This window comes from Trichomycterus rosablanca, chromosome 1 (genome assembly GCF_030014385.1).
Source record: "Trichomycterus rosablanca isolate fTriRos1 chromosome 1, fTriRos1.hap1, whole genome shotgun sequence".
NCBI classification, from domain to species: Eukaryota; Metazoa; Chordata; class Actinopteri; order Siluriformes; family Trichomycteridae; genus Trichomycterus; species Trichomycterus rosablanca.
In genome coordinates this window covers 38569667-38596687 of record NC_085988.1, presented here as the reverse complement: position 1 = coordinate 38596687, position 27021 = coordinate 38569667, and the positions used below count along the sequence as shown (strand labels likewise).

Genomic DNA, 27021 nt, shown 5'->3' with positions numbered 1-27021 from the left:
CCAGAGAAAAACATTAAAGTTTGGGATTAAAGTTAACCCTTCGCTACCTTTATAATGATTACATCTGAATGCACAGCAAATTGAAGGCAGTTGGTAATCAAAATAATGGTGATTGTACAGTATGATGTTACACAAGATGAGAGGATGGATGAAGTTAAATAATTGCTTATATAAATGAAGGTAAAGTTGTGGTCCTGCTTCTTATTACTTCCTTTTTGCCTCACACATATTCCAGTGTTCTGGGGACTTGTGGTTTGATATTTGCATTATGTCACTATGTGAAGAGTTTGAGGTGTGTTTACTTGGGTACAAATACTCTGGGTTTTATGCCACCTCTTTATAACATGCCTTAGGTGTAAAGTAACTGAGTAAATAAATGGGTGATTGAGTGATTGATTACTGAGATGAATTGCTCTGAGTGTAGGCTCCAGACCCACTGGGTCTCAGGATTAAGAAGAAGAAGAAGAATGGCTTTATTTGTCATTTATACTTATACAGACATACAACTTGTTTGGAAGCTGAGATCAGAGCACAGGGTCAGCCATTGTATGGCGCCCCTGGATCATACCTGCTCTGTGGTGGTCCTGTCGGGGTCCTGACAGTCGAAGAACAGAATGAAAGGGGGCTAACAAAGCATGCAGAGAAACAGATGGACTACAGTCAGTAACTTTAGAACTACAAAGTGCTTCTAAGTGGAACTGATAAAATGGACAGTGAGTGTAGAAACAAGGAGGTGGTTTTAATGTTATGGCTGATCAGTGTATATTCTTTTATATTCCATATAAATTATGAAGCTGGTAATGGAGATAAATAAAATAATTAATTAACGAACAGTAGTAAATGGTGGCCCTACACCTTATAACATCCTTGATAGTAATATATGCATTTCTATGAAATGTCCACATCTTATCTGTTACAGCCCAGGTTTGTACTGTGAGCGCTATTTTAAAGCCACTGTCTGTGGTGGTGTTTGGCATGTTGTCCCAATGTCTGTGTGGGTTTTCTTTGGGGTGTTTTAAAAAAGAATGTGGTTGATAGTTGTGCTCCAGTTTTCCTCCATCTCCCAAATAAAGAAGGTGGATCAGCTCCATCGAATAGGCACTAGATGTAATTGCTTAGTGCTCTAAAATAAACTGGCTCCCTGTCCTGAGTGTGTTCCTGGATTGTGTCCAATGTTTTTCGGGTGACTCACTGTGACCCTGATCAGGAGTGCAATGAATGAATGAAATGAAAAGACATTTCATTATAAATAAATCATTCACAACAATTTAGTGCAGTGCGTGAAGTCTCGCGGGATTATGCGAGAGCAGGCTCTGGTGCTGCTGCTGCTGTTGCTCGGCTCTTGGGTTACAGAGCGCTGGATGGAGCAGGTGCTCAGTGTTACGCTATTGCTAAGCGACCGGCGTGTTCACTGACCCGCTTCAGTCTCCACCGAGGCTTGCACTGACACTATATCAAGCTCCTGTTTACCATAGCTGACCCAAAAAAACCTCAACCATAGATCTTTCACTGTGTGAAGAATAACCGAGACGTCTGAGGATGTTTGGTGCGGGGAATCCGGTGATGTTGGTGTTGGGGGTGCTGGTGCTGCGCACGGTCTCTGCTTTTACCGGTAAGCCTGAGTTATTAGTGCATGTTATTTTTACAATTTTACAATCTACATTTTGTATTGTAGCCATATGATAAAATGTCATTTTTATATTACAAGCAACACACAGACAGTTCTTCATTTACCCTCTTGCAACACGATGCGCGCAATGTAACGCTAATATAACGCAAGTCTGCACATGGCAGCAAACATACATATTACTTAAAATCTGCCTATCATTTCTATTTAGTTGGAAAAGAAAACGCATCAGTGGTTTAGTGGTTATGCTCGCCTAAGGACGAGATGTTCAGATGTCAAATTATAGCCTACAAATTAATATTACATGATTTGAACAGGGCACACCGGCCCATGCGTCAAATGGGATAGGGTAGCCTGCATTTCCACCAAATGATCTGTCTCATGGTCATGCAGAATTCATGCTGAGGAAAACGGTGTTAGGCAAAGAAAAAACGTCTAAGCACCGACCCTCTGTAGTACCGAAAATAGCAGCATCAACCCGTTGGTTTTTACTGCATGGAGCTATTTATAGAGGCGCTGCAGCAGTTATTTCCTTCTGGTGGTCCTCCTAAAACCTCTAGAGCGAATCCTAATGAAACCTTATTAGCATAGTGGTTTTGTTAAATTAGTCATAAAACACAGAGCTTGGGGTGTGAATGAGCCCTAATCAGTTCTTCCTTCTAGCTAAGGAGGCATCTGTTGAGAAACCTGAGGAATGCGCCCAGGTGACCTTTTTAGAGACAGATCTAGTACCATTCCTGCCAAATGCAGACTGCATTTGGATGATCTCATATCAGCAAAGCAACTGGCATAATTACTCCGAGAACATGGCTGCACAGTGCCAGCACATCAGCATAACCTGCATTACAGAGACACTGATAAATAGAGTGTATTAATACATAAGTTCCATCAGATAATTGGTGTCATTGTTTTTACAATATAATACATTTTAGATTTAAAGATGCTATTTATTCGTAGTGACTAAAAATGGTACAAGAATCCTGGCAACTAAGGGTTAATAGTCTTGTTTGATCCCTGAACCTTTCAATGCGTCCAGTATCTTAACCACTGATCCACTATTGCCCTGTTACATCTAAATAGTAACAATCTGCAGACAGATTAAAACAGTGTGACAATGGTGTACCTTCACTGAAGTCAGTGTATCGGTTCAGAAATGTGTCCAATTCTATCTGACATAGATCCTTCATTTTAGTAATCCCACATACTCACTTCTTCACTCACAGAGCACTTCATTAGATACACTTACCCACATTTATTATTTTATAAGCTAGACCTGGGTATACAATTAATGACAGTAGACCATCTGTTACTCTGTGCACTGTACCACATTTATCAATCTAAATGGACCCCATTGGACTAGATAATTTGGTGGCGGACTATACTCAGCACTGCCACGAAACTAACATGATAATGATATGGAAGTGCTATCTAAGGCTGCAGAAGGCACACACTCAAGAAAATGGCATGAATTCATGAACTGTGCTTTCTGTCAACAGATTAGACTGGGGTTGGTGTAAGGTGTGGGAAATTGTTTTTTTTTTCTTCACACATTGGGCATCCTAATAATATTCAATCGTTGTTTGAATGTCACAGCCTATCTAAATATTATTGCTGATCTTGTGCATCCTGGCCAAAATTTACCATATGTTAATAGCCACTTCAAACATTATAATGCATAATGTCACAAAACACAAGTAATCTTTAACTGGTTCCATCAACATGGAATGAATTCAGTGTTTTTAAATCCAGATCTGAGTCAGGGCAGCATGAATAAACAGCTAATTAATCTGAAGCATTTATATGATGCATTTATATCAGTAAGGACCAAAATCTTGAATTAATGTTTAAATCATTTTTTTTGGGAATCTATTTCACAAGGAATCTTGTCTTCTCCAAGGGGTCCTGCACAATCAGTATGGTGGTGTTTCTTATAGAGTTATTTAATTCTGATTAACTGATTAAGCTTTAATTAAAAGACATTTAAAGAAATAACCCTGGTATTGGCACAATTATTGGTGCCTCTGCCTTCTGAAATGCAACCTCTGTATTCCTAGCATAACAGTACTAAGCAGTACTAAGTCTTCTCCTGATGCATTAATAGTTAAAGTGATCAGTGTTGACCTCATTTATACACAAAATGCCATCAGCCTAGATAGACATTTTCCCTAAGATCATGTTACAACATTTAAATAGAGGTTTTATTATGAACCACACCTACTATGGTAAACCTACTATGATGGTTTTCCGTTCCTTCACACACTATCATGTTGCAAATGCAGTGACCTATGTTACACTATAAAAAGGCTGTTTGTTATTCTGAAGACAACAGTCTTTGTACATTATGTTCCTTCCAGGGCCATTCGTGGTTATGTAGTAACCTACTGCAGCATGCAAAAACCCATAACCTGGTCTGCTTCAATCTTTAGATCCTTTTACATTTTATTCTCCAATCTTTGTGAGTCAAACACCACAGCACTTTGTTTTTCAAACGTTTTAAAGTCTTTTAAACTGTTAAAGGATTGTGTAGGTGGTGTCATTTTTCACCCATTTTCTTTTAAATTATTGTTTTTACTTTCATTTGTAAAACCATTTTATTTAATTATGTATTTTCACTGTGGTAATCCTGGTTGTTCTTGCAACATTGTGCAAAAGCTGTGTTACATGCTCTAAGGTATCACCTTTGACGTCTGTGGAGCAACAGCCTCCTCAGAGGATCTTCATGTATCAACAGCTGTTCCTCAGAGTGCATAAGAAGTTAACTTCCTGGTTTCTCATCACATGAGTTGATGGTTACTTGATTCCATGCATTTTAACAGTGAATTAGTAGCTGACACATTCCTTCTAATTTATACCATGGTGATTTGAGATTTACAGTAGTCGTTGTTAATATGGAAGATATAGTGAAAAAGGCGGTGGATTTGCGTGGAAACTGTTTGGCTCTCAACCTTCCCCTAATGACGTGTACTACCTGCTCAGTTGCTGTAGAGCGCTTCTATGGAAACAGAGGTCGTCTTTCAGAGCACACCTACACAAAAGTAGACAGTTATTTCATAAAATATGCAACACTGAAGCATTCTAGTCGGAGAAGTACTGTTTCAGGTCATCGTGCTTGATTTATGGACTTAAATGTTCAAATCAGATCATAATTTCCTATGCTTAACTCCTATTCTAGGTCTAAACTTTCTTTCTATTATTTAAAGCCGTAATGTTTTAATATTATGTGTGTATGCTAGAGAAATACCTGGAACCTTCTCACAGGACCTCTCACAGTCATTCTCACAGGACCTCACTAAATCAGCTTAGATAGGTGATAAAAGCCTCAGCATTAATCGCCGTGGGTAGGCATCTCTTGCAGCAGCCACTCTGATAAATCCACACTAGTCACACCTGTGTTGTGAGTTTAAGTTTCCAACTTGTTATGTGGTGGAAAGATTCATTTAAACAAAGTCTGACAAAGACATACACAGTTTTCATTCAGCAAGATTTTTTTTACATACAGGTCCTTCTCAAAAAATTAGCATATTGTGATAAAGTTCATTATTTTCCATAATGTAATGATAAAAATTAAACTTTCATATATTTTAGATTCATTGCACACCAACTGAAATATTTCAGGTCTTTTATTGTTTTAATACTGATGATTTTGGCATACAGCTCATGAAAACCCAAAATTCCTATCTCAAAAAATTAGCATATTTCATCCGACCAATAAAAGAAAAGTGTTTTTAATACAAAAAAAGTCAACCTTCAAATAATTATGTTCAGTTATGCACTCAATACTTGGTCGGGAATCCTTTTGCAGAAATGACTGCTTCAGTGCGGCGTGGCATGGAGGCAATCAGCCTGTGGCACTGCTGAGGTGTTATGGAGGCCCAGGATGCTTCGATAGCGGCCTTAAGCTCATCCAGAGTGTTGGGTCTTGTGTCTCTCAACTTTCTCTTCACAATATCCCACAGATTCTCTATGGGGTTCAGGTCAGGAGAGTTGGCAGGCCAATTGAGCACAGTAATACCATGGTCAGTAAACCATTCACCAGTGGTTTTGGCACTGTGAGCAGGTGCCAGGTCGTGCTGAAAAATGAAATCTTCATCTCCATAAAGCTTTTCAGCAGATGGAAGCATGAAGTGCTCCAAAATCTCCTGATAGCTAGCTGCATTGACCCTGCCCTTGATAAAACACAGTGGACCAACACCAGCAGCTGACATGGCACCCCAGACCATCACTGACTGTGGGTACTTGACACTGGACTTCAGGCATTTTGGCATTTCCTTCTCCCCAGTCTTCCTCCAGACTCTGGCACCTTGATTTCCGAAAACAGTACTTTGGACCACTGAGCAACAGTCCAGTGCTGCTTCTCTGTAGCCCAGGTCAGGCGCTTCTGCCGCTGTTTCTGGTTCAAAAGTGGCTTGACCTGGGGAATGCACACGCCTGTGCACGGTGGCTCTGGATGTTTCTACTCCAGACTCAGTCCACTGCTTCCGCAGGTCCCCCAAGGTCTGGAATCGGCCCTTCTCCACAATCTTCCTCAGGGTCCGGTCACCTCTTCTCGTTGTGCAGCGTTTTCTGCCACACTTTTTCCTTCCCACAGACTTCCCACTGAGGTGCCTTGATACAGCACTCTGGGAACAGCCTATTCGTTCAGAAATTTCTTTCTGTGTCTTACCCTCTTGCTTGAGGGTGTCAATGATGGCCTTCTGGACAGCAGTCAGGTCGGCAGTCTTACCCATGATTGCAGTTTTGAGTAATGAACCAGGCTGGGAGTTTTTAAAAGCCTCAGGAATCTTTTGCAGGTGTTTAGAGTTAATTCGTTGATTCAGATGATTAGGTTAATAGCTCGTTTAGAGAACCTTTTCATGATATGCTAATTTTTTGAGATAGGAATTTTGGGTTTTCATGAGCTGTATGCCAAAATCATCAGTATTAAAACAATAAAAGACCTGAAATATTTCAGTTGGTGTGCAATGAATCTAAAATATATGAAAGTTTAATTTTTATCATTACATTATGGAAAATAATGAACTTTATCACAATATGCTAATTTTTTGAGAAGGACCTGTATAAGTGTTCAGAATACACCAGCGGTGTTGTCCACTGGGTCTTACATTGGTTTATTTAGGTTTGATCAAACATATTCATGTTATTTAAAGAATAACAATTAGTATTGGTTATATTTGTTAATACATATTCATAACTGACATACATTGAATGGACAAATGAAGCCTACACAAGAAAATGTGCCTCAATGGGTTAAAAAAATAAAGGTATGAAGCGTGTAGTTATGTGGGAGTTGACTGGCATCAGAGTTCTCAAATGGAATGTACTGACTATTAATGGATAGTGTTTCTCCAGAAAACCATATGCTTAGGCTTAATGGCTCATTCATTGGCTTCTAATTGTTGCTAATTGTTGCTTCTAATTGTTCTTCTTATATGAATCTGGCTTGTAATCCACTTATTCACTCACTAAAATGTACTTTACATTGTTTTATTATTACTTTAGTACTTTAGATTATTTTTTATTGTTCACCACTTTGACATGTCCTTCAGCAGTGGTAAAGATAGAGATATTTCCGGTTGTAATGAATTTTGTCTTCTTCATATTGATCTTGGGGGAAATATTGGGGGGGAATTGTCATTTCTGAGTCATGGATTACTCTTTCTTTGTTTTTTATTGAGTATTTTTGTGTTTTTAGAGCCTTCAATCAATGCATCGGACCACCTTACACTAAATACAGATTCTCAAATGCCATCAGTGACACTGCAGTGTAACCTGACTTCTGCACACAATCTGATTGAAAGCTACTGGGTGAAGAATGGAGAGGAGATCTCAGGAACACGAAAAGTACAAAGGACCACCGAGTACACGTATGCACTACAAACTGACAGCATGTTTCTTTTTTGTTGGTTTAAATAACTAATTAAAGCCCTATTATTTTACTCCAATCTACAGTCTCCTTCACAATTATTGGCACCCCTGGTAATGATTAGCAAAATGGAGCTGCTCAGGTGGTGCAGTGGTAAAATATGCTAGCACACCGGAGTTGGGATTTCGAATACATTGTATTGAATCTCAACTCTGCCATCCGGCTGGGCTGGGCGGCTATGTGAACAACGTTTGGCTGTTGTTCAAAAAGTGTTAGGAAGCCGGATAGGGACCTCATAACTGATGCAATTATGACCTCTGCTGGCTGGTTGATGGCATCTGCACAAAGGCGAGGAATAATGCTGATCAGGGTGTGGCTCTCCATGCACAGGGCTGATTCGCATATGAACTCAGCTGGTGCAGGTGAAAAAATGCAGTTGGTGTGTCAGTTTGCTCTCCTCAATCAGGTCGGGGGTGAGTACCAGTAGAGAGGAAGCACAATGCAATTGGGTGAAAATTGGACATGCTAAAAATCAAGAGAAAAAAGGAGAAAATGCAAAAAAAAAAAAAAAAAAAGATTAGCAAAATGGATTATAGAAAATTCAACATTTAATTAAAATAAATTTGTTTTGAGAAAAAAAAATTCTTCATCAAAAAAACAATGATTTTTACAAAACTACATGTGCCACAATTATTGCCACCCCTGGAAATTCTTTAAAAAAAAACTAATAAATTTTTTCCATTTATATTTTCCATTTTTAAGATATGCTAGAAACCTTTTAATTTATGCAAATCCTTGAGTTTCTGTTTCACAAAATTTTCTTAATCATTCTACAAATTGGTAAAGACAAGAGGACACATGGTTCAAAAAAGAGAAAAGTAAGAGAATGGATATAAAAATAGGTAGTCACCTAAAAATGCCCATATTTACAGTGAGCGCATTAATTTAAAAACTCCAATTAACTGGATTTGTGATAGACTTGCCTTGACGAGGACCCATGTTTGTTTTGCCCCCACACACATTGTGGATGATCCCCAAAAATAACTGTTGAAAAGTTACAGGGAAAATTTGCCTTTTGGGATCACCAAGTCTTCAAAATGTCTGTGTGACCTAGAACCCTAAATAATCTGAAGAGATTCTGTAAAGAGGAAATGTATTAAATTCCATGTTCTGTATTCTGCAATGTTATAGGAAGACTGAGTGCTGTTTTATTGGCAAAGGAAAGTTGTACACAGTATTCAATTTTTTTAGAATTTCTTGATAAGGGATTTTTTTTCTCAAAACAAATTTATTCAATTATAGGTTAAATTCCTTTCATTTTAACTGTCAATTTACCAATTTACTGTCTCTTCTTACTAATTAAACAAATTCACCACATATACACATTTTACTTTTATGACCATGGGGCAATGTCTGACCATCATGTGGTCCACATAATCCATTATGTGGGCGAAAAACCATATAACTTCGACCACATAGTACCAAGCAGAGGTTTTTTTAACCAGCCAAAGTTTCCAGTGTGGTTTACACTTGAAGGCGGAATGATGGCTTAGTGGGTAGCACTGTCGTCTCACAGCAAGAAGGTCCTGGGTTTGATCCCCAGGTAGGGCGATCTGGGTCCTTTCCGTGTGGAGTTTGCATGTTCTCCCCGTGTCTGCATGGGTTTCCTCTGGGAGCTCCGGTTTCCTCCCACAATCCAAAAGACATGCAGTCAGGTTAATTGTCCATGACTGTGTTTGACACTAAAACTTGTGAACTGATAAATCTTGTATAACGATTAACTACCTGTCTTGTCATGAATGTAACCAAACATGACATTAAAATCCTAATAAATAAATAAATAATAAATGATTCTACACTAACTGTTTTTGCATTGGCCGCAAATGTTGCACACCATGCAGATTTACAGCTTTGCCACTTGTCAATCTGACTGAAACTTGACCCAGTTTGCCACTTACCTCTTCAAAGCACTGTCAGTAAGACAGTTTTTTTATGATGTAGACAGAAGCATACCACAGACATGGAAGGAAGAATCTGATTCTCACTGTTTCACAAAACCCTGAACTGTTGTGTTCCACTTTAAATTGGAGCCACTGTGTTGTGGGAAACATGCAGCGTGGCAACCAGTGAGCTATAAAATGTGGAAACTGGGTTTGAATTATAGATAATAATTCCATAAATATTAATTCTGGAATCGCTTGTCGTGGCTTCATAGCGCTTTGGTAAGACTTAATGCATACTTTGAAACAATAAAAATTCAATAATCATTCTTCTTTTATTTATCCTCTCACGTCTCCAAAGGATGACTATTGCAGAGCATTATTGTTTTACACTAAAATACATTTAATACAAAACTTAATGTAAATAAACTGTTAATACTGTTAGTAAATATTGTGTATTATTTAAAATTTGCTCAGTGGCACAGCCAGCAGAGAGCTGTTTTGTCACATTTCATGTGCAAGGTGTAAACGCTGTGGTAAGCATCAACATGTGCCCAGCCTCATGGTTAACAAAGCACACAACAAGCATACAACAAATGAAAGCAGCCTTAAAGTTACATTCACAGAAAGAAAAGCTAGAGAACGGAGAGCATCTTATGGTATACCTCTCTGCTACAGGAAGCTGTACTATTGCTGACCCTGTATTTTGACCCCAACTTCTTGATAAGCTGGGATATGCAAAAAAGGAATTTATTCTTTCTGTACCCCTGTGCATATGTACATGACAGTAAAGGGGTTTCTTTTACTAATTTGGCATACTACATATTAAAGTATGCACAAATAGTGATTGCTGGATGTGGTATGGCACTGTGTCCTATGTTCCATTATAAAGACTTGAATTTAATAACCTTAAGATAAATGTTTTCAAGCCAAACAAAAAGTCTTAAGGCTAACACGAGAGCTGCTGATTGAAAACATCTTTCTTTTGTACATGTTGAAAGACTGAGGCAAGTGTTTTCCAGTGGTGTAAGCAAAATGGGTTGGAATGGGTAACATACTGTATATATTGATCACATTATTTCTTAGTATTTAAAACTAATTAAGGCTTAGGTATTGTTACTAATGTCAATATGTGTAAGTATTAAAGTGAGTTTTAAAATATTGTATTCTTTTCCCTTAAAATAATTTATGAGAAAAGGGATCATGGAGAAGAAGAATGGCCTCTGTCTCCCAAGAATCAATATACTGGCATAAATTAACAGGCCCATTATTTATTAGTGAAAAGTGATGGCATTGGTCAAGTGTTCACTGGAAAGTCACAGTTTAATTAATGCTGTTAGTTAAAAGACCATTTTAATTCATTTCTTGGTTAGAGCTGAGAATTCAAACTGTCGATTTGAAACTTCTTCAGAAGTTCAGAACAGAAGTTCAGAACATCTTCATTGTTTATGATTAACATGTTTAATTAGCCTTTGTAATGAACTGTTTGCCACCGACTTGAAATCTAGATTCTGAGAGATGGTTTCGTTCATTATGTTCATTATGTTTATTTTACTGTTCTACATTGCTGCAGTGTTCACTACAATACACTGTTCCTTATTAATTAAAGCATGTGATTTATATTTTGATGTGACATTATATGCTTGTTGGTTATCGGTTAATCATTGACTGATGCTAATCAGTTATCAGTTAAAAGAAAATGTCTAACAGAAATCCCTAGCTCTGATATTACACAGTATTTCCAATATTAACAAATACCCAAAAGTGAATGTCCCCTTCAATAATGACATGCCAGCTCATGCAGCAGCAGCAACACTGACTGACTTAAATGTACAAAATCCATAAAATATCACCACACACACACACAAACACACTTATCAACAGTTGATAGCACCATATATGATATAAAACGTTGTCCTTTTTTAATGCAGAATCTCCAAGCCAAAAGCAGACGATGCAGGGGAGTACATGTGTGTGTACACGATTGATAATGGCCCTCTTGCTAATGCCACTATTGAGGTGAAAGGTAAGATTTTTTTATGTCTCTCTTTCAGACAGTTCTCTTGCATGCCTTCTGTTCAGAATGACCCATTTATTTGGGCCAATGTAAGCAAAAAAGCAGTTGTAAGGTCGGGCACTGGATGTTGAAATCAGTCTGGTTTGTAATCAGTTTTTTAACCAATCAAACCAAGGATTTTCATTGGGGTTAAGGTCACTGAGTTCTTACACACCAAAATCCATCAAAACATGTCTTTATAGGGCCGTCCCCAACCTGTTGCAACAAATGTAGAATATTGTTTTAAACCTGTCAGTGTTGATGAAATCTTTGTTTTTAAAGAAGGTATTACAAATATAACTTTTTGAATTAGTAACATTGTTGAAGTTCTTACACTGGATATGTTTCAGTTACAGCCTGGTAACTATAGTAACTATAGGTAGGTATAACAATAGCTGGATTCCATTTCACAGCATCCCTGCACAGTGCCCTTGTATTCTATACACACTAGTCATGTGATTACATCTAAGGGAGGGCGGCAGCAAGAAGGTCCTGGGTTCGATCCCCAGGTGGGGTGGTCTGCATGGGTCCTTTCTGTGTGGAGTTTGCATGTTCTCCCTGTGTCTGCGTGGGTTTCCTCCGGGTGCTCCGGTTTCCTCCCACAGTCCAAAGACATGCAAGTGAGGTGAATTGATGATACTAAATTGTCCATGACTGTGTTCGATATAACCTTGTGAACTGATGAATCTTGTGTAACGTGTAACTACCATTTCCTGTCATGAATATAACCAAAGTGTAAAACATGGCGTTAAAATCCTAATAAACAAACAAACATCTAAGGGAACTTCAGTTGGTTTAATCCCTTCATTCGAAAACGCTCTGTAACGTTGTCATATAAACGTCAGAGCGTCACTTTGACAGCAATTTTTGACCATTCCTTTCCTTTTAAAGTAACTAGCAAACTAATGAACCACAACCATGTATCATATTGTGAATGTAATATGGGAATAAACATGGTTTTATATTTTAGACATACCAGGTTTGTGTAGTGTGTACATTGTGCTGTTTTGATGTAAACAGTTGCATTTTGCTGTACTCTCCAGCACATGCTGAGTCAGAGACTAGAAGCTTAAAATATAAGAAAGGGCATGACTACATGATGGAGAGTATTAGTGTGATGTGATCCCCAGCCCTGCTCCAAAGCTCCATTTACTGGATTCTTTTCATCTATTTACATTAAATATAAATTAAGAAGCCTCTATTTAATGTATAAGCATAAAAAATGGAGATATAACTAATATATAGCATTTTGAAAGACAGTGGTGCAGCAAGTAGTTTTTTTAATACTTAATACAGCTTATCTGCCTTAGACTAATACTGTTTTTTTCTAAATTTCACTGGCTGACACCGAGCCCTAAACTCTGACTGAAGACCTTTCGATTGAATTGGATTGTTGATTGCAAGCAAGGAAGGCTAATGTCCATGGTTTTCTCATTGCATAATATATAAATAAATACAATAATACATGTGTATATATGTAAATAAATACATCAGATCAGATGAATAATTTTAGAACTTTTTCCACCTTGTGAAATATAATGTGTACAACTTATAAAACGTACAATAATGTGGTTGCATAAATATGCACACCCTTAAACTAATACTTTTTTGAAGCACCTTTTGATTTTGACAGCATTTAGTTTTTTTGGGTAAGAGTCTATTAGTATCTTGACTTGCAGAAGTGCTACAAATCTGTCAAGTTGTGAGGGCATCTCCTATGCACAGCCCTTTCAAGGTCACCCTACAGATTTTCAATTAGATTCAGGTATGGACTCTGGCTGGGATGATGGGATTTTCTTTTCTTCAGCTTTTTTAGCAGAGGCCTGAAGGTTTTATGCCAAAAATTGGCTGATATTTAAAATTGTTTATGGTTCCATCCACCCTGACTAAAGCCTTAGTTTCAGCTGAAGAAAAACAGACCCAAAGCATAATGCTGCCACCATCATGCTTCACTGTGGGCATTGTGTTATTTTGGTGATGCACAATGTTTATTTGTGCCAAACATACCTTTCGGAATCATGGCCAAAAATTCGACCTTGATCTTATCAGACCATAACACATTTTCCCACATGTTTTTGGCAAACTTGATGTAGGTGTTTGCGATATATAGCTGGGTTGTTGCTGTTTTTTGCCACCCTGCCCCAAAGCCCAAATAAATGAAGAATATGGAAGATTGTTGTCACATGTAGTACACAACAAAACAACTTCCAATGTTTCACTGATGGACTTCATTGTATTTTGTAAATAGAAAATAATTTAAAATTTGATGCCTGCTACACACTTCAGAAAAGTTGGGACAGAAGCAAAATAAGAGTGTAAAGTTTATAGAATATTCAAGTTACAGCATTCCACAATGAGCAGGTGAATTACCAACAGGTGAGGAAACATGACCAAAGGATCAGACTTAAGGAGTGAATTGCCAGTCAGTTTGAAAGGAACATGTCTCAATGCAAGATTGTAAATAATTTAGTCTTTTACTATCTACTGTTAAATAAAGCTTAAAAGGAAAGTAAAAATGCAGGCTTCATACTTCACCCGTGATAGTGACTAGTATCATCCCTACAGTGAAGGCACTGAGAGGGAGACTGGACAGAATTAAGGAACAGATTAATGCAACCAAATACAGCTACATCCTTAAAAGATAACTCTTGCAGAGCGCATTCAAAGGTAATGCTTTGAATGCGCTTTTGAATTGCTTTGGGGCAAGTCTTTAAATGTCCTTTAGAGATTCATCCAAAACCCTGACTTCATCTTCACCATCTATGAAGAGACCTAAGGATGACAGTTCACAGCTTACCATCCAATCTAATCTAGTAGTTACCAGTAGTTACTGTCAAAGCCGGGTCTACAAACTATTAAATAAACGGTCAAAATACATTTGTTAATAAGAAATTTAATCAATTTTCATAAAGAACATCACTTTGTCATTATGGGTAATTAAATGTAGTAATTGATGGGTCACAATGTCAATTATATCCATTCAAAATCAAATTCCCAATGTATTAAGTGAATACATAGTCAAGGGGTCTGAATGTGTTTTGCATTCTTTCAAATTCTTTCAAATACTTTGCATCTATTACATTGTGACTTAATTGTAAGAAATAAAGATATTCAAATAGATTAAAAATCTTTGTTTTATGCCAAAATCAGACTTTATTATTATTGTTTAGTGAGTCATTTATTAAAATGACTCACTAAACAGTATTTCAGAAAGATCAGTAGTAAGGGACTGATCTGATTCTCAAGAGCTAATAAACACACAGTTGACCTAGTAAAACTGAAGTACTTCTTCTGCCTTTTGAACGTGCAGTTTCAAGTGCACCCTTGTCATGAGGTGGTGCATCAACTTAATGACTTAAAAAAGCTTTAAACACTATTCAAGGATTCACTTTGTTTTACACTCTTGAAGAGGAATATGTAAGATCGGTGTAGAGTATTTTTTGAGAATAAAAGCTGCTTAACAAAATTTTATGTCTTTAATGTCCTTGTTTTTTTTGTGGTTTTTTTTAGCTGAGCCAGAAATTACAGGACACAAGCGCAGTGAGAATAAGAATGAGGGAGAACAGGCTGTCCTCTACTGCAAGTCTGTTGGCTACCCCAGGCCTATCTGGAGCTGGCGCAAAAAATTAGACAACGGTGCATCCTTTGTATGTATCACTTTTATCACAATTGCTTTTTTCTTATCATGGTTGCTTTTACATCAAAATTTTAACAAATTTGTTAAAATAAGAGGTTTTCCTAAAACACGTATTGAGTGTGTCACAGTAAGATTATAAAACTATTACCAGTACATCATATATTTACAGATAATAAATATTTTTTATTGTATGGCCACTTGTGGGTCCTAATTTAAATGAATCAGAACACAAATGATGTGTTACTGAGCAGCTTCGAGTTTGTATGCACAAACACAGAGCTGATGGTTACAAGTCAATGCGCTTTCACCCTAGAGGAATTTTCTCCTAATAGACAAATTCATTTGACAAGCCATTTAAAAAATCATTATGATTAATACAAAATTGTTTGAAAAGAGATTTGAGATGCATAAATAAAATAGAAAACAAAAATCTAAATATAATGGTGCTTGGGTGCCACATGTGCTAGCCCACCACCGCAGAAATCCGAGTCTGAAGAGTGGTCAAATGGATTCCTGCACGGATATGGTGAATAATAAAGAGCAGTACCTGTACTCAATACTGCTCTTTGTTAATCCTTGTCTGGCAAGGTTAAAAGAAGTGGATGACAACAGAACACGTCAGAGGGGGCATGTGTTAGGGTAGGGGTCGGCAGCAGTAGAGAAAAGATACACCTGGGTAATTGTATATCATTTGATTGGGAGAATAGGGAATAATGTCTAAATAGAATTTTTTTATTGTAAATATTTCATTAAATGTAAAGGAAAATTTGCACAGTATCTTTAACTTCAAGTGTAATGCATCTGTACTCTTCTGTGTTTCTTCTCTCTCGTATCTCTAACCTCCTCTTGCTATTAAATTACTTTGCAGGATATTGACAACTCATCGGGCCGCTTTTTTATTAGCAGCAAGGACAGCTACACAGAGCTATCCATTATTAACCTGGACATTGGTTCTGACCCTGGAGTGTATGAGTGCAATGCCACCAATACTATTGGATCCAAATCCGAGATTTCAGTGCTTCGTGTTCGGAGTCACCTGGCTCCCCTCTGGCCCTTTCTAGGCATAGTTGCTGAAGTCCTTGTTTTGATTCTCATCATTGTTGTCTACGAGAAACACAAGAAGCCAGATGACGTTCCTGATGGTAAGTAAGCTAACATTTTAGATACATTTAGTCCTTTACCACTGTGAATTGTGTTTAGTAGCTAATCTGAAAGTTTAAGTTTTGAAATGGCAAAATTCCAAGATTGTCTTTATTTATGAGAAAAGACAAGCTGTAGATATTTCTCTGAAAGCAGCTGAATATTTACTAAATACTGTTTTATTATTGTGTGGTTTTACAGACCAAACTAGTGTTTTTCATCAGTGCTATTTACAGTGACTCAAGTGTTTTTGCAGCCATGGGGCAATGGAGCTAGTTATTACAAACTTTGATTCGGGACAGTATATAAAATAAAAAGCAGTGTTTTGCAAACTATATTAAAACAAAATATTACAACCACATGTAAAGATGTGTATTGTCTCAAATTCCCTTTTTTGTTAACATACCTCAATTCTAAAACTAGGAATATTGTAAAGGGAATATTTAACATGTAATGCAGTTACCATGCAAGGGTCTAGTCACTTATGAACAATTGTTAGCCAAGGTTTGTTACTAAAAAAAATGCAACAGCTAATAATCCAACAGTTTAAGAACATGGGCAACATGAACGATATCAATTTCAACAATTACAGGACATAATATTATTACAATATTTCATTTATTCAACATTGTTACTACATCCACAAATTTAAATTAAGAATGCACAGCAGATGCGAGTATCATAATGTAAGCGATTAAGCAATGCCATCTGCTGGCTAAAATCTAGTTGCTCATGAATCTCCCTGGTAGGGATGTCGAACCACCAAAAGAGGATACACCAAGGAGCAGTGTGACCTCAGGCTGTTTATATTAACCAGACAGAAGCTTTACCTGAAACAACAGATCAGGTGTTTGAAGATTAAGCCTATCTGATTAAACATGTGTTAGTTAAATCAGGTGTCCTTGTGCTTGGCTGGTCTAAAAACTTACAGACATTTTTGCCCTTTTGGATAAGATTTGATAACCCAAAAGTAGCCTTTCATTAGATATTACTGGTTTTCTTACAATAACACACCTCTCTCCTCCTAACTTGCATAACCTTAAACACTGGGTGGTAAGTGAGAGAACCTGCATGATCTTAACATATAAAATTGCTGAATTTCCATCCAAACATTTCCACTGTTTTTATCCTTTTTGATCATCTGCATCATGTTATATATCTTTCTGGCTGGAATCATATCATTTCTGCTGGAATCACCTTTACTTTAAAACTTCATTTCCTTCTGTATTATCTAACATCTGCTCTCATTAAAGTTTTCTGTTTACTGATTTACATGTTTAAATCTTTCAATTTATGTTGACATGAGCATGACATTTTTACATGCTTTCAGTTAGGCCATAATCCTTATATTAGGTTTTATAATTTGTGCTTGTTATAGTAAAGCCAAAATTTAAAGTGATGCAATTACATTACTGCAAACCTTTCATTAATGTAATTCCTTCAACAGCAACTTAAATAAATGATCACAAAAACTGTTCAGTTTTTGGCCTGTTAACCCTCAGGTTTTGTTGACTGATTTTACCTTTTTATTGTTTTACTTTTAGAGACATTAATGCTGTGTTCAAAAATTGATCATTTTGGTCATTTTGATCAACTTAAAGCTAGTAGACAAAAGTAATCATATGTTTTGGCAATGTGACAATGTATGTTTGCATTTGAGAAATTTCATAAAATAATAATTAAATTTATTTTATTTTCATCAACCACTTTATCTGTCTGTGTAGACTCCCAGCTGGCCAATAGCATTGATTCCAAACTGGATCTCAGTGATAAAACAACCTCAAACAGAATGGAAACTGTAAGGTGATGGCAGGGGAGAGTGTAATTAGACAGCATCAGATGGTGGTCTGTGGAATGTCTTTGGAGACAACCAAGGTTCAAATGTGGTGTGAAATTCTGAGAAGAGTTAAGCACTGGATGGTGGTGAAGGGGAGCCAGCGACAGCGAAAATAGTGAGGGAATCAGCCAGGAAGGTACTTGTCAGAGAGACGAAAAGAGTAGACGAGAGTACAAGGAGATGCCACATAAGGCAAAGCGAAGGCTAGGGAAATGGCGTATGGCAAGCTGTATGAAAAGTTAGATACTTGGAAGGTGAAAAAGACTTCTACCGATTGGCCAGACAGAAGAACAGAGCTAGGAAGGATATATAGCAGGTTAGAATGATAAAGAATGCAATTAGGAATGTGCTGACAAATGAGATGAGTTGACTGAGAAGGGTACTTTGAGAAGCTGCTGAATACAGAAAATGAAAGAGAAGGTTGGATGACAGAGATAACAGCCAGGTAGTGCCTTGGATTAGCAAGAAGGAAGTGAGGGCAGCTATAAAGAGAATGAAGAGTGGAAAGGCGGTTGGCTCAGATGACATATTAGTGGAGGCATAGAAATGTTTAGGAGAGATGGCAGTGGAGTTTTAACTAGATTGCTTAACAAAATCTCGGAATGTGAAAGGATGCCTGAGGAGTAGAAAAGAAGTATGTATCTGGAAAAGAGTAGTGGAAGCCTGGTTGAAAAAAGAGGTGAGCAGCAATATGGTGTCATGCCAGCAAAGTGCACCACAGATGCAATGTTTGCTTTGAGAAGGTTGATGGAGACATAAAGGGAAGGCCATGAGTTGCATTGTGTTTTTTGTAGATTTAAAGAAAGTTTATGATAGGGTGCAGAGAGAGGAGCCGTGGTATTGTATGAGAAAATTGGGAGTGGCAGAGAAGTTTGTGAGGCTTGTGCAAGATTTGTGTGAGGAGAGTGAGACAGCAATTACAGTGTATCACAAAAGTGAGTACACCCCTCACATTTCTGCAGATATTTAAGTATATCTTTTCATGGGACAACACTGACAAAATGACACTTTGACAAAATGAAAAGTAGTCTGTTTGCAGTTTATATAACAGTGTAAATTTATTCTTCCCTCAAAATAACTCAATATACAGCCATTAATGTCTAAACCACCGGCAACAAAAGTGAGTACACCCCTAAGAGACTACACCCCTAAATGTCCAAATTGAGCACTGCCTGTCATTTTCCCTCCAAAATGTCATGTGATTTGTTAGTGTTACTAGGTCTCAGGTGTGCATAGGGAGCAGGTGTGTTCAATTTAGTAGTACAGCTCTCACACTCTCTCATACTGGTCACTGAAAGTTCCAACATGGCACCTCATGGCAAAGAACTCTCTGAGGATCTTAAAAGACGAATTGTTGCGCTACATGAAGATGGCCAAGGCTACAAGAAGATTGCCAACACCCTGAAACTGAGCTGCAGCACAGTGGCCAAGATCATCCAGCGTTTTAAAAGAGCAGGGTCCACTCAGAACAGACCTCGCGTTGGTCCAAAGAAGCTGAGTGCACGTGCTCAGCATCACATCCAACTGCTGTCTTTGAAAGATAGGCGCAGGAGTGCTGTCAGCATTGCTGCAGAGATTGAAAAGGTGGGGGGTCAGCCTGTCAGTGCTCAGACCATACGCCGCACACTACATCAAATTGGTCTGCATGGCTGTCACCCCAGAAGGAAGCCTCTCCTGAAGTCTCTACACAAGAAAGCCCGCAAACAGTTTGCTGAAGACATGTCAACAAAGGACATGGATTACTGGAACCATGTCCTATGGTCTGATGAGACCAAGATTAATTTGTTTGGTTCAGATGGTCTCAAGCATGTGTGGCGGCAATCAGGTGAGGAGTACAAAGATAAGTGTGTCATGCCTACAGTCAAGCATGGTGGTGGGAATGCCATGGTCTGGGGCTGCATGAGTGCAGCAGGTGTTGGGGAGTTACATTTCATTGAGGGACACATGAACTCCAATATGTACTGTGAAATACTGAAGCAGAGCATGATCCCCTCCCTCCGGAAACTGGGTCGCAGGGCAGTGTTCCAGCATGATAATGACCCCAAACACACCTCTAAGACGACCACTGCTTTATTGAAGAGGCTGAGGGTAAAGGTGATGGACTGGCCAAGCATGTCTCCAGACCTAAACCCAATAGAACATCTTTGGGGCATCCTCAAGCGGAAGGTGGAGGAGCGCAAAGTCTCGAATATCCGCCAGCTCCGTGATGTCGTCATGGAGGAGTGGAAAAGCATTCCAGTGGCAACCTGTGAAGCTCTGGCAAACTCCATGCCCAGGAGAGTTAAGGCAGTTCTGGGAAATAATGGTGGCCACACAAAATATTGACACTTCAGGAACTTTCACTAAGGGGTGTACTCACTTTTGTTGCCGGTGGTTTAGACATTAATGGCTGTATATTGAGTTATTTTGAGGGAAGAATAAATTTACACTGTTATATAAGCTGCACACAGACTACTTTTCATTGTGTCAAAGTGTCATTTTGTCAGTGTTGTCCCATGAAAAGATATACTTAAATATCTGCAGAAATGTGAGGGGTGTACTCACTTTTGTGATACACTGTAGATGTGCAGTAGGAATGACGGATGGGTTTAAGGTGGAAGTGGGACTGCATCAAGGTCATCTCTGAGTCCTTTCTTGTATGCATTGGTCATGGACAGGCTGATAAACAAGGTTAAGTAGGAGTCATTATGGAATTTAATCTTCATTGTGATTCGTAGCGAGAGTGGGGAGCAGGCTAAGGAGAGACTGGAGAGATTGAGTTATGCATTGAATAGAAGGGGCATGAAAGTTGGAGTAGAACAGCGTACATGTGCGTGTGGACCACTTTGAACACTTGTGGTCAAGTGTACAAAGTAATGAAGAATGTGGTAGAGAGGTGAAGAAGAGAGTGCATTTTTTATAAAATATTCATTAAAAATGCATTAACAACATTTTTTATAGTCTGATGATAATTAAATTTCAGTTAAACAAATTACATAGATTAACAACTGATTTAATGTTGTCTAATTGAAAAGTGTAATTTAATATTGTCTTTCATATTATACTTTTTATTTTTTAATAAAAAGTGTCGAAACTTTCTTTGCAGCACTTCACAAAAAATACTTTAATACTCTGGTATAAATGAAGTTACTCTATACGTCTGGGGTTTTCTAGGACCCTAACTGAATATGAGGGTTAACAGGAAGATGACATGTTGGCACTACTAACCTATAGCCCACCATGTTACCACATATGACCATAGAATCAGTGTGTGGCATCATGCATGATAGAGTGCAGTGCATTAGAACATATCTAATATGTTCTATGCCTTTAAAAATTTCATACTCTTTGCTTGTGAAATGAGATGCTTAAGGTCCCAAACTAACATTTTTTTTTGTTTCCTTATCTGCTCAAGATGATGAATCAGCTGGGCCTATGTAAGTATCAGTCAATCTATAACTATCTTATAGTTATCAGTTTCAAGTTTCTGTGTGGTGTTACCAAGAACGTTTATTTTATTACTATACAGAACAACAAAGTAAATTATTCGTTATTTGTTAAATGTGTAGCTAAAAACATTTATCTGTAGACATGGAAAAACTGTGGGGTGGGGTGCAGCACATGTTTTACTTGGTTTACTTGGAGAACTTGGTTGTCACAGATGCTGAGCAGCTTGCCATTTTGTAACAACCAATTTTATTTTCTGTTCTTGTTCTTTTCTATCCACTTCCCCCATTGTGGGCTGTGGATGTTTATTGTGTCTTGCATTTGTTGCAATGTTTCTGTTATTTTGGCCACTGCTTTTATTTTTTCTTTATGATTCTTGTGTTTTGGCTTTTTAGCCAAAGCTACCTTTATTAAGCATTCTGCAAATTGGATTCATTTGAATTGTTCCAGGTGTTGGGCTATACCTGGTGTCTCAGCACCACAGCACAATCCACCCTGTTACACAAATACTGGTATACTGAAGTGAAAGAAAATTTAGAGCAATAAAAGCTCATTAATGGAGCTCTTAAGAAATTAACTTTTAAGAAATTAATGTTTATCCTTGTAACTGTTCATGGGGGCTTTCATTGATTGGGTTATCCTGGACATGCCAAAGTTTATCATGTGCTATGCATTGCACCAGCTGGAGTGGTGTAATAACTGTCTTTAAAAACTGGAGCAGAGGAAACATGTCACCCAGTTTTACAGATAATTATGGATTTAGGAACATCTACAATTGAATAAAATTTTTATACTTTATCCCAGGTCTGTTAGTCCTGGTAAAGAGAAATCCTTATTCTACAGCATTTATTGACATTCTTGATTTTAAAGCAGCTTTATAAGAAAGGCATATTCCTGCATTCCCTCTTTAGAAATAAAAATACTGTGGTACTTAAAGTAGAAAAAATACAAATGAAAATTTATGTTACTTTGTTTTTTAATATTCTGTTGTGATTTCTCAGGAAAACTAATTCAACAAACAACCACAAGGACAAAACCATACGTCAACGAAACACAAATTAAGCTGACCTCTAGTAAAGTAAGTATTTTTCTAAAGATAATGTTGTTTGACATTTGATTTAACCCTTTCATGCAGACATTTAAAAAAAAAGAAAAAACATTTCTTTTGTTTTTATTTTAAACTAGAAATGTGTGCAAATTTATTCCTTTACATGTTTTAAAAGATTCCTTTTATGCGTGTGTTTGTGTGTGTATATGCATATATATAGATACACCGATCAGCCATAACACTGAAACCACCTCCTTGTTTCTACACTCACTGTCCATTTTATCAGCTCCACTTACCATATAGAAGCACTTTGTAGTTCTACAATTACTGACTGTAGTCCATCTGTTTCTCTGCATGCTTTGTTAGCCCCCTTTCATGCTGTTCTTCAATGGTCAGGACCCCCACAGGACCACCACAGAGCAGGTATTAGGTGGTGGATCATTCTCAGCACTGCAGTGACACTGACATGGTGGTGGTGTGTTAGTGTGTGTTGTGCTGGTATGAGTGGATCAGACACAGCAGTGCTGCTGGAGTTTTTAAATACCATCTCCACTCACTGTCCACTCTATTAGACACTCCTACCTAGTTGGTCCTCCTTGTAAATGTAAAGTCAGAGACAATCGCTCATCTATTGCTGCTGTTTGAGTTGGTCATCTTTGAGATCTTTATCAGTGGTCACAGGATGCTGCCCAAGGGGCGCTGTTGGCTGGATATTTTTTTGGTTGGTGGACTATTCTCAGTCCAGCAGTGACAGTGAGGTGTTTAAAAGCTCCATTAGCATTGCTGTGTCTTATCCACTCACACCAGTACAACACACACTAGCACACAACTACCATGTCAGTGCCACTGCAGTGCTGAGAATGACCCAACACCCAAATAAAACCTACTCTGTAGTGGTCCTGTGAGGGTCCTGACCATTGAAGAACAGCATGAAAGGGGGCTAACAAAGCATGCAGAGAAACAGATGGACTACAGTCAGTAATTGTAGAACTACAAAGTGCTTCTATATGGTAAGTGGAGCTGATAAAATGGACAGTGAGTGTAGAAACAAGGAGGTAGTTTTAATGTTATGGATGATCTGTATATACATACACAAACACATCAGTAACTTTTTAGTGGACAACTTGCATAAAGGGATTACAATGAAGTATAGGAAAAAACAAAAATATTGTGGTATATTCATTATGTGTCAACAGAAAATAAACAATAAATGTGTTCTTTTTCAGATAAAGACATTCATATCATGACCATATTATTAAAATACTTAAAAATTAAATGTGTAAGAATGCATAATGTAATTCAGAAAGACATCTGGTCAGATAAAATGCATCTGACCACTCGAGGCATGCCTTATGAACGTGTTGTGAAGAGGATATCAGATGAGAATTTAACATTATTATTAGCAGAGTAAATATTATAAACATTTTATTGCATGATTGTGTTGCTGGATATGTTTTTTTTTATTTTTTTTTATTTATAAGTAGAAATGTGAAGTGCATGCAATATAATAGTCTGCTGTTTGATAAAATATAAGATTTGAATTGTGCATTTCTGACTGACATAATGTACAGTAGATAATATTTCTATTTTAAGTAAATCATTAACTGCTATGTAAGCAAACCTATCACATGTTTTTGGTATAGCAGTTTTTGTACAGCATTTCACAGCATATTTTTGGTAAGGTGGTTTCTAATTGTTTAAGATAATTGTCATAGGCTTCAATAATGGATAAGGGCTTTACAGTGTCCTGTAATGTTTATTTCTACATGAATCTCTGTATGTGTCATTCCACTTTAGAGATCCATAATTATCTGAATGTTATTCACTTTGATGCACTGAAAAGTTCAATGTGAAATATAATGTCATTTCTTAACCCTGACCCTTATTTAAGACTCAGCTTTATACGTATGCATACTATACAGCATGGCTTTAATCCTATGCAATATTTGTTGAAATATAATAAAGAGCATTTTTACATTCCGCTTTTGTTACATATTGAAGCTTTAATGTGGTAGTTTTGCCATGCATAGCAAAGTGCACTGTTCAGACCATGAATGATTATTGAAGATATCCAGCCTCCATCTGTATGAGCTCCCAACCAGTGCAGAGGTCTAAGTGGATGGAGAAAAAAAATCAAAGTGTGCACTCATAAGGCCTTCATATCAATTTTAACTATTAAACATTCCAAAGTTATGTCTGTGTAAGTGTGTCTTCTTTTTGTAAGTGTATCAAATTCTTGCTATTCTTGGGCTGCCTGTCAACTGTAACTTCTGTTATTATAAACTGAAGCAACAGAAGCAACAACAGATCACATAATAGACCTAAATCGGCGCTTGGGTGTACACTTACTACAGTTAGTAAGCGAGTTTCAAACTGCCTCTGGAAGCCACATCAGCACAAGAATTGTTCATTGTGACTTTCACAGATTGGCTTTCCATGGCCAAGCAGACACAGATAAGCTCACTGTTGCCATGTGCAATGCAAATATTTGCAGGATCATTGTTAAGCACACCGCCACCTGTCAGCGTCTGGATGTTTTATTATTATTACTTGTTGATTTGTCCTAACTTTAAACCTGTAAGAATAGTTCCCTAAAATAAAATTAGTCCTAAAATAAACTATCATTTATCATATCAATATTTAAGTTATTTATGTCTAAAACCACGTTAAACAAGCAAACTAGTTTTATATCACAATAAAAGCACACCATTAGAACTTCAGTAAATTGTATTACAGCCCAGTTTAGAACCACCAGTAGAGGACAACTGGTTAACAGCAATAGATAAATGTAAATAGATGCATAGATAAGAACAAGGACATACAAAACATTCGGGAACACAAAGTAGCCTTGCATAAGGGCCCAATAGTGACAATTTGGGTGTGATTAGGCTTAAACCAACATCTAAAAAAGGCCATTCTAAAAAAAGTTTTATTTATAAACATGTGAATAGACATTGCCATACATTCCCAACATTATTTGACATGGGTGGTCACAGCAATATGCACATTCTGCTCAAAATAAAGTAAATATTACTGCAGTTACCACAAGTCAGAAGGACTTGGGGGTTTCCAGAAATGCCTTTGGAAGTAAAAATAAATAGGCGCTATGATGAAACAGCAAATTATAGACATTACATTTTTGGTATATTGTTGGTATATATTAATAAGATTAAATATTAAATATCCGGTCTTTGTACTGTTTTTTGTTTAAATACAGGGCTAAGTGGCTATACAAATAACTGCTTTCTGTATTTATATGCATTTAACATACAGTCCCAGCTTTTCTAGAATTAGGGTTTGTAGTAACTGTGGAACTGAATACATGTTTAATGAGCTTCTGAATTATTAGTACCTTTGACAAGGGTGTAGTTAAGAAAACTCTAACCTGTAATTAAACAATGAAAGGAAAAAATAAATCCCCAATATGCAAAAGATGAGAGCTGTGTTGGTCTTTATATATCTGGCAATGGCTAAAAATCCCTACTCTGTTATGGCAATCAAAGTTTTAAAATACACAAAGCTTTGGAAATCTGCCTGGAAGAGAGAAGTTTTACATGTATTACAAATATATTGTTTTGATGTACAGTTCAAAAGACAAACAATTTCAGAAAAATATGGGATAGCAATTAAAATGCAAATAAATGCAAAACAATAAAAATAACGTAAAGCAGGGATTTGTAAACTTTTTAACAGGTATTTATTTAAAACAGCATAAATAATAGATATTTAATGTTTACCTAATCAGCCCTATGTTGTTTTGTAAATATTCTTTAATTCTCAGTTTGATGCTTCAACATATTCTAAAACAGTTGGAACAGGGGCAATGTAAGCCTGGCACTGTTCTAGTTTTAAAAACTCATACATTTAAAACATTTCTCAGGTAAACTGATGGATAGGTAACAGGTGATGCTATCATGAACAGATATAAAAGGAGCTTAGTTGTTTACAAGCAAGAATGTGTTAGGATTTAGCCACATTTTGGAAAATTCTGTGAGGGAATAGTCCAACAATTTAGGAGAGACATTTGTTATACAATGTAAGACAGTGGCCCCTGTCCCAGATTTAACAAGTGTTGCAGTTAAAATAAATAAATAAATAAATATATATTGCAGTTAAAATAAATATGCACTGCTGGAGTTTTTAAATACCGTGTCTACTCACTGTCCACTCTATTAGACACTCCTACCTAGTTGGTCCACCTTGTAGATGTAAAGTCAGAGACGATCGCTCATCTATTGCTGCTGTTTGAGTTGGTCATCTTCTAGACCTTCATCAGTGGTCACAGGATGCTTCCTATGGGGCACTTTTGGCTGGATATTTTTGGTTGGTGGACTATTCTCAGTCCAGCAGTGACAGTGAGGTGTTTAAAATCTCCATCAGCACTGCTGTGTCTGATTCACTCATACCAGCACAACACACACTAACACACCACCACCATGTCAGTGTC

The 27021-nt window shown here is 37.3% G+C and overlaps 1 protein-coding gene across 1 annotated transcript; it reads left to right on the top strand.

Moving 5' to 3' along the window:
* Positions 1-1383: 1383 nt before the first annotated feature.
* On the top strand, positions 1384-24114 carry nptna (neuroplastin a). Its single transcript, XM_063002585.1, has 8 exons — positions 1384-1612; positions 7320-7491; positions 11362-11456; positions 14997-15133; positions 15992-16265; positions 21495-21516; positions 22528-22604; positions 23801-24114. The coding sequence occupies exons 1-7, from the start codon at positions 1540-1542 to the stop codon at positions 22586-22588; spliced, it is 834 nt and encodes a 277-aa protein (XP_062858655.1). The 5' UTR covers positions 1384-1539; the 3' UTR covers positions 22589-22604; positions 23801-24114.
* Positions 24115-27021: the final 2907 nt, after the last annotated feature.

What these genes read in the sequence shown, in the direction of transcription:
- nptna (XM_063002585.1), top strand. Translation starts at nt 1,540, where the DNA reads ATGTTTGGTGCGGGGAATCCGGTGATGTTGGTGTTGGGGGTGCTGGTG. An exon ending in TGCCACTATTGAGGTGAAAG is followed by an intron (nt 11,457 to 14,996) that starts GTAAGATTTTTT and finishes GGTTTTTTTTAG; the next exon opens with CTGAGCCAGAAATTACAGGA. An exon ending in GATGAATCAGCTGGGCCTAT is followed by an intron (nt 21,517 to 22,527) that starts GTAAGTATCAGT and finishes GTGATTTCTCAG; the next exon opens with GAAAACTAATTCAACAAACA.